General features: G+C 42.5%; 1 protein-coding gene across 5 annotated transcripts in view; it reads left to right on the forward strand.

Annotated features, from left to right (window-relative positions):
- The first annotated feature begins 1,576 nt into the window (after positions 1 to 1,576).
- CDKL3 (cyclin dependent kinase like 3) overlaps positions 1,577 to 8,596 on the forward strand; it is a 34,284-nt gene continuing 27,264 nt past the window's right edge. For 2 of the 5 annotated variants that reach the window (XM_019506285.1, XM_019506287.1), the window contains exons 1-4: positions 1,578 to 1,709; positions 3,078 to 3,264; positions 6,206 to 6,400; positions 7,533 to 7,711. In XM_019506285.1, the coding sequence (XP_019361830.1) occupies positions 3,100 to 3,264; positions 6,206 to 6,400; positions 7,533 to 7,711 (539 nt within the window). In that variant the 5' untranslated portion in view covers positions 1,578 to 1,709; positions 3,078 to 3,099. Of the gene's footprint in view, positions 1,710 to 3,077; positions 3,265 to 6,205; positions 6,401 to 7,532; positions 7,712 to 8,596 lie in introns of all 5 variants that reach the window. The other 3 variants (XM_019506289.1, XM_019506290.1, XM_019506288.1) reach the window with 2 other exon arrangements.

An 8,596-nucleotide genomic window follows, 5' to 3' on the forward strand; every position in this document is an offset into this window, starting at 1 on the left:
ATTCTTCTCTGAACTAGTTAGTCTTTAAGGTGTCACCCTGCCCTGCCTTCTGTCTGACTCACCTGGCTAACCACCCCTATTCATTAGAAAAGTTTTTCGTACTGGACTTTGTTTCTTACAGTTTCATCCCTAAAACATAATTGATTTTTTTTCATTCAAGAAGTCTAAAGAATAATGTAACGGTTTATGGCTATGCCCTGTTAGCCTCGGCCTTCTGCCACCTATGATGGCACCTGAAATGAAATCAAAACTGGCAAATTTTGGACAGCATCATTTTTTTCTGCTAATCTAGAATAACTTATAGTTAAAAAACCAATAAAACAGAAAATTCTCTTGCCTGCGTACATAGTAGACAATTGCCCCTTAATAAGCCTCAAGGAACTTAGGAAATGGCAGTGAAGCTGGGCTGCTTGTGTGTGTTGAAATATTTTACATCCCACAAACCTTAATTAACAAAAGATGTGAAGGCTCCAGTTCTGCAGCGCCCCTGCAGAGCTTTGTTACTCGCATTAACGTGTCCAAACCCAAGCAATAAAATATATTACTGAATAAAATAATAATCTTAATAAAATAATGATAGCAACATATAAAATAATCAAAGGAATTGTGAGAAATGGATTTGCATTATTTATTTGCATTGTCCCTAGAGGCCCCAGCATGAGTCTGGAGCTCCATTCTGCTAGGTACAAATTGCAAGGGAGAAAGACAGCTCCTGTCTAGAAGGGCAGGACCAATCCCTACAGTTTTGCAGTCTTTTAATGAAGATTGAAGGGGAAACAAAAGCATCCAATAATTCAATAGTACAGGTACTTCCTTGACATGTGGTATTTGCTCACCCCCTTGCCAAGATAAATATTAACCAGGAAATATACCAGCCTGTGAGTATTTATAAGTACATAAAAAATGCTGTTTACGGAGTTGCTCCACTGGTCCACCTTGCTCACTTATCCTGGGTCCCACAGCTAGTGGCTCCTCCATAGAGCTGTCACAATGCATCTGCTGAGGTTCGTGGACACCCCCGACACCTGCCCCTTCTGAGAGCAGAGGGAGACCCTGGCATACGCCCTCCTGGACTGTGCCAGGCCGCAGCCCCTTCACCACCTGCCTCAACCTCCTGCTGCCCTACTCCCATCCCCACACCTTGTTGTTTGTGCACTCCTGGAACATGGCCTCTGGCCAGGAGTAACACCCCCCACACCCAGGGACTACAGGGCTGTTTTCCTGTCCTTGGTCTGTTCACCCCTCCAGGCAGTTTCACCAGGCAACGTCCAGGGACTCCTCGGGCTTGTCTGGGGGCTGCCTGGGGTGCTCTGCTCAGTGGCCCCTCACTTGGAACAATTCATCTAAACGTGTGCCCTGACCCCTCGTCCCTGTTTTCTCTTCAGTTGTCGTTGCGTCCCCACCGCCCTCCCGCCTGAAGGGGGTTTTCACCACGCTCTTGTCCCACCGGCAGCCTCTGCCACCTGAGGGGCAGGGATACCTAAGGCCCTACGCCCGCCTGCCCGCGCGCATGCCCACGAGAGCTTGAGCTGAACGCCAAGGCACTGCCGGCACTGCACATCCACAGTCAATGGGACGCTTCAGGGAGGCCCCGCCCCTTCCGCTCCACTTCCGGGTGGAACGGGATGAGGTCTCGGCGGTTGATGTGGCTGCCTGTTGCTGTGGTAACGGGGCCTCGTGGCGGCGCCATGGACAGCCGCGGGGCGCAGGTCAGCGGGCCGGGCCGGGCCCCTCGGCGGTGGGGACGAGGCGGGTTGCTTTCCTCGTCGGGACAGGGCAGGGAGGTGCGGAAGGCCGGGCGAGAAGGCTCCCGTTGACCTGCGCCGCGTTGTGTTGCCAGCAGAGCAAGGGAAGCGCTTGGTCCCCTCTGTTCATCGGTGGCCCCGTGTCCGGTTCTGCAGCAGGGATGTGAGCAAATTGGAGAAAGTCCAGCGGAGGGCGACGAGGGGGTGACAGGGCTGGGACACGTGCGAGGAGAGGCTCCGGGAGCGGGGTTTATTTAGTCTGGAGAAGAGACGGAGGGGGATTGAATCGCAGCCTTCAGCTCCCTGCAGGGGGGGTCGGAAGAGGAAGGAGCCGGACGGTTCTCAGTGGGGGAGATGGCAGGACAAGGAGCAATGGGATAGTTGCAGCAAGGGAAGTTTAGGATGGATATTAGGAAAAAACTTTCTCCCTAGGAGGGTAGTAAAACACTGGAACAGGTCACCCAGACAGGTGGTGGAGTCTCCATCCTTGGAGATTTTTAAGACCCATCTACACAAAGCCCTGGCTGGGATGATGTAGTTGGGGCTGGTCCTGCTTTGAGCAGGGGGTTGGACTTGTGACCTCCCGAGGCCCCTTGCAACACTAATTTTTAGTGATTCTGTGTAGTTGGGCTGAAGTTAGACAAGCTTTCGAATGCAAGACTTTCTTCCTGTCTCTGGGTGAAGGATGCCAGATGCAGCAAGTTGAGCACTGCATAGGGGAGTGGCTGAGAGAGAGTTTCAAGTGTGGCAGACAGGGAAAAAAACAAAAAACCTGACCACAGACAGCACTCGGGTGCCTGGCTTCCTATATTCACAGACCCGAGAAAGAATGTCTTGTGTTCCAGAGCTCATCTAACTTTCGACTGACTATGTAATTGGTCCAATAAAAGATATTGCCCTAAGAAATTCTTGCCTCTTGTATTGCTTTTGTCTCTTCTAAACCATTCATTGTTTTGGCTCCTAGACTATTCTTTGCTTAGGGTGGTCATTCCCTCCTCGCCCCCCACGCTTCCAAAAGGATAGGTACTGCATTTAAAGCTGTGGTTGTTGAGAAGTTTCTGACTAACTGTATGAATCCAGTCCTGCCACTGAAGCCAGGGCTTTAAATGTCAAAACATATGTGAGAATGGCCTGGGTATGCTGTGAAACTGATTCTAGTTCTCACTGACTGTTTTCATAACTGGAACCCATAGAAATATGTAAAATGTTCAACTGAGATCAGGTTCTCTGCAGGAGTTTTTTCCATTTGCTAATGCCACATGAAACTATGTGCGTAGTTTTGAGATCCATGCTATTCTTTACTTTTTAACTTTTTTTTCTCTTTCTGTGAAGATATAAAGATTTGAACTTGAAGATGGAAATGTATGACAACCTTGGAAAAGTGGGAGAAGGGAGTTATGGAACGGTGATAAAGTGCAAGCACAAGGAAACGGGACAGATAGTAGCAATTAAAATATTCTATGAGAAACCAGAAAAATCTGTCAACAAAACTGCTATGAGAGAAATAAAGTTTCTAAAGGTTTGCTTCTTTTGACTTATTTCACTTTTGATTTACAAAATAATTAGCTTTAAAATGAAACTTTCATCTTGAATGGTACATCATTGCTCATGGGCTACTGAACACATAACAAGGAAAGAGCATATGCCAGACAATGCAAAGAAAATTTGAAAATATAGCAAATACAAAAGGACAAATCTAAAAAATGTAGCTGTACTTTTGAAAGAAAGTATGGACAGTTATGCATATCAGGTTAAAGGAAATAATAGATAGCATGGGGGGTGGGGTTTAAAGAGTTTTTTGTGGTTCAGCTATGCAAAATTTTAGGACATGTCGCTACTTTGTGTAGTTTCATAGATTTCTGCACAAGCACAAAGATATGCTAGATTTGCCTTTTTATACAATTCATATATATGAACAGAAGTGAAGCTTTTCTCTCCTCGCCCTCCAACACTTCACCCAAACCTGTGGAGGATGTGGAGTCTTTTGCATGTGTGCTTCCATCCCAATGCACAGCCTGGGCAAAACGATTACCTAAGCAAGATGCTGTAGTAGCACCTTCTACTCTGGGACAGGTTGTACCTTTTGTTCTTTTCAGTCCTGGTGTAAATCACATCAGTATATAAATCTATTAGGATACACAAACACCTGTATTCAAATTTAGCCTAGTATAACATATGGTGGCTCAGCTAAAGATAGGAGAAATGTAAAACATGCTATCCATTTCCTACAAGTCTAGATAAATATTTGACCTATGCAGTTAAAAAAGATATTCACCCTACAAGTTCTATACTTGCCTCTATCACAGACCTACCATTTGAACTTAAAGAGCATGAACAGGCATTCATCTGTAGTGTTACAAACGTGTAGCACTGTAGTGGTTTACAAGTGTTCCTGCAGGAACAAAGACTGTTCCTGCAGGGGCTGTGGTAATGGGAAGAATGGCTTTTCCTGGGGTGCTTGTAGAGCCAGCGACAGCTCTTCTTACTGTCACCCACACCACGGGAACAGGCTTTTTCTGGTGTTTCTATAGGCGGGGGGTGCAGCTCTTCCCACTTCCTTTCATGACAGCCATTAATGTCCCATCAGGACTCTTTAACAGCTTGTGAGCTGTGGGTGAGTACTGTTTTGTACAAACAGCTAAAACAGGGTGAGTACTATGTACTACAAACAGCTAGAATAGGTGCACACTTGGTTTTTGTAGTGCTATAAATGTAATGCCTGTCCATGGCCTAAGTTGTATGTATTCTGTTGGGACCAGGTCCCCAGTTGCAACAGGCAATGAGGGAGGAAGACAAAAGTAGAGACAGTGCTACCTTTGTGCATCTTTAACCTAAAGAGTAGTGTTGCTGTTTTAAGTTATGCCTTAATCTAATGCAATGATTCTTGGGCAGATTGTTGTGGGACCCTGGGCTACCTTGAGATCCTTTCCATGGTACTATGTGGTTCCATGCAATGTTAGCACTGTTAGGTATGCAAATATGATTCACAAGATAAACCCAGAGATTTCAAATAGGAATCCACAGCATCAAAAACATTCTGACCTGTTGTTTTGTTTTGTTGGGTTTTTTTAGTTCTTTGCAATTTTTTTCTGTAGTCAAAAAGGGGAAACCAGAAGGTGGCATTTTCTGGGAAGTGCCTTGAATCTAAACAGGTTTGAGAACCACCTGTTGTGGATCCCAGGAGGCTGATCTGTCAGCTACAGATCACCTTGTACTTCTAGCCGACTCTGTGGCACTTCAAACTGGAGAGAATTTTCTCCATTAATAATTTTCCCAGAGATTCCCCAGCATCAAACTAATGGAGTAGAATAGTTTCTCCTGTGGGTTCATGGAAGACCAGAACTATGTGGAGGCTCTGCAAGAAAGTACAGACTGAAGTTGTAATATTTCCTTGTTAAATATCTTGGATTTGGTCTGCCATACTTGGGCACCCGCTGTTTGTGAATTTGAGGCCCAAAACAGAAAGTAGTCTGTTACATTCAAACACCAGTTACAAATCCTAACTTGGCATTACAATATGTGCAGGTTCTCCAGGACTTTACATGACTCCTACCCTTCCAGGACATGTTCTTAAAATATGTGATCATCACTGATTTTTATTTAGGTATAGCAGAGGGTTTTGCTATTGGGGTGCGATCCTCTGCTCATGAAATCAATGGGAAAAGCCCCTTGCTCTAAATCTGGGCTAATTCTATGGAGCTCAGTGACACTGACCTGAATTGACATCACTGTGAGGAACTGCAGTGATAATTACAGTGTAAACTGTAATTAAAAAGTTGGGACGGATTGTTTAGACCCATTCATAAACAAGTGAATAAAACAGTGTTTCAAAAACATTAGAACTGAAATATAAATATATGGAACCTGATGTGCATGTTTTTAGCATGATTATTATTTTGACATATGGCTTTGTGCCAAATTTGTGCCAATTTTGACATATGGCTTTGTGTTTCCATATCAGTAAAGTAAATGGTTTGCAAAAATGGGGAGGGGAGGGGAGGAGCATTTTAACCTGCTCCTCACAGTTTGTCCATATCAGAAGTGTTATTCCTGGCTTAATCCCTGTAACTGAGAGCAGTTTTTGGCTCGGTGTTAATGAGGTCAGACAAAGCTGAGGAAAAAACTTTATGGCTTTTGGACCAGAGAACAAGCTCCTTTTCTTGGGCTCCTTAAAGTCTATGTAATGTAATTTTTTCCCCTGATTTAGGTCCTGTGATAGCAACACATGTTTGTAAATCAAAACTTAGATTCAATATTATTCTGATCAAACTAGCTCACCCAGTTATGGTTTAAATGTTGGAGGAAGGCTGGAGGAGAGGGAATACAAATTCTGCGTATTTGCATATTTATATGAACCCCCCCCATCTGTTCTTGTATTTATGCCTTAGTTAAGGAAAAAAAATTATCCTAACTGGAATACAAAGATACAGAAGAAAGTGTTTTTCCTCTTTTGTCAACAGCAGTTTCATCATGAAAACCTGGTCAACCTCATTGAAGTATTTAGACAGAAAAAAAAAATTCATTTGGTGTTCGAATTTATTGATCATACAGTTTTAGATGAGGTGCAGTGTTACAGCCATGGATTGGATAATAAAAGACTTAAAAGATACCTCTTTCAGATCTTTCGAGCAGTTGGGTATCTCCACAGCAACAATGTGAGTACTGTATAAAAAGGTAAAAATAAGGTTGGGATCCAGTGGCATTATCTCCTTCCATCATATTTTTTGATGTTGCTTAGTGTTTATCTTCCAGAAATTGAAATTTTAAGTCTTTGTTGAAGAAATTCTAGCTTCATAATAACTGCTTAAATATCCTCTTGCCCTTCCAGTACATTTTCTTACAAATTAGCAACAATCACATTTTTATTTAGGCATAGCTGAAGGTTTTGCTGTTAAGGTGTGATCCTCTGTTCTTCGTGAAGCCAGTGGGAACAGAGCCTCTTGCTTCATATCTAGGCTAATTCTATGGACCTCAGTGGCACTAACCTGAATTGACAACACTGAGAGTGACTACAGTGACAATTACAGTGTAAATTGTAATTAAAAAGTTGGGACAGATTGTTTTTATATCCATTCATAAGCAAGTTAAAACAGTGTTTCAAAAATACTAGATCTGGAATACAAATAAAAATAAACACTTTATTAAAAGATAAAAATAAGGTTAAAATCCAGTGGTGTTATCTCCTTCCATCATATTTTTTGATGTTACTTCATGTTAATCTTTCAAAATTTGAACGTTAATTCTTTGTTGAAGAAATTCTAGTTTCCTAATAACTGCTTAAATATCTCCAGTTGGATTTTGATCTGCAGAATTGGAACACTAGTGCGGTATAAGCCGGGACATTAAATGTGCCTAGACATATGCAGGGAGGCAGACTTGATTAATTGAGTCTGGAGTATGGTAATTGGCAAACTCCAGCATCACGTATATCAGTTTCCCCATGCTGAAAAATGGCAGCGGGGGTGCTTTAACTAAAACCTGTTCAACAAGCTTTAATTAAAGTGCAGCCCCCTCCCTTCCTCCCCCCCACCCGCCTCTCACACACACACCATTTTTCAGCGCAGGGATGCTCATACATGTGATACTCTGGGTGCTTTAATTAAAACGGCTCTTAGAATTTAGGATCTTTATCTTCTTGCATGGTTGATACCAGCATGGCAGAACTGATTTGGCTGTTTCAGTTTGTGCTTTTGGAGATGTTGGAAAAAGGGAGCTGTTGTGTTTCGTAATAAGAGAGCTGTTGTCTTTCTTAATCAGGTTGTTTTCTGCTTTTCCCCTTTTGTCCAGATCATACACCGTGATATCAAACCTGAGAATGTTTTAGTGTCACAGAATGGAATCATTAAACTTTGTGATTTTGGCTTTGCTCGGACATTGGCTGCTCCTGGTGACATTTATACTGATTATGTGGCTACGCGATGGTACAGGGCTCCAGAACTGGTATTAAAAGATACTGTGTATGGAAAGTATGTATTTTTGTTTATGTTCCTGATTATTACACTAGCACGGAGCATCATTTGTGGGAAGTGCACTAGGAGTACAACATAACACACACACACACACAAGTTAACAAATAAACAAATTAATTTTCTTCAGCCTCGAGCAATATTTTCAAAAAAGTAGCTAACATCAAAAATTGTGTTAAGTCATTTTAAGGATTTAAAGATCTGTATCACAAACCAAATATCTAGTACTGGACATGATGGGAAGTTTTAGAGGAACATCAGATGATGCTCTGTCACAGAATTTAATTAACAGCTCTTGTTTTGATAGGAAAATTAAATACGCATAAAGAACTTCTATTCCTAGTAGCCCACAAAGTGTTGTTCATGTATATGAGCTCATATATACAGCTAGGTTTGATCCTGGACTCACTGAAGTCGGTGGCAAAGCTCCTACTGATCTTAGTGCTATTTGAGCAAGCCTACTGTCTACCTTTTAATATGACATCCTGATTTTGTGGACCATATAGATTCTTTTCAGTATTAGGCTCAATACTAGATGGATGGTAGCCCTTCAAGTATTACTATACTGAAAACACTATTATCTTTAATCAGATTAGGATTCTTCTTAAAAAGAGTCTAAAAATCAGATAAAGTAGGATACAAAAATTGGCAATTCAATGTGAACTTCTTAATCAACAGCAAATTCACTTGCATTATATACAATAATGCAATTATTTCAGCTGGAGGACTGCTTAATAACTTTTGGTGAGTGGTCAAGAACTGCAAGAGTAGCCCCATTCCTTGACTGGTGCCACAGCGTCTGATTGCCATTTTGGGACCAGAAGTCCCATCCCTGACCTTTGCCACTGGAAGTGTCCCGTGTCCTGTCCCCTGCCCCCCCCCCCC

Source organism: Gavialis gangeticus, unplaced genomic scaffold (assembly GCF_001723915.1).
Source record: "Gavialis gangeticus isolate Ggan-Ray unplaced genomic scaffold, GavGan_comp1, whole genome shotgun sequence".
Lineage (NCBI taxonomy): Eukaryota > Metazoa > Chordata > Crocodylia > Gavialidae > Gavialis > Gavialis gangeticus.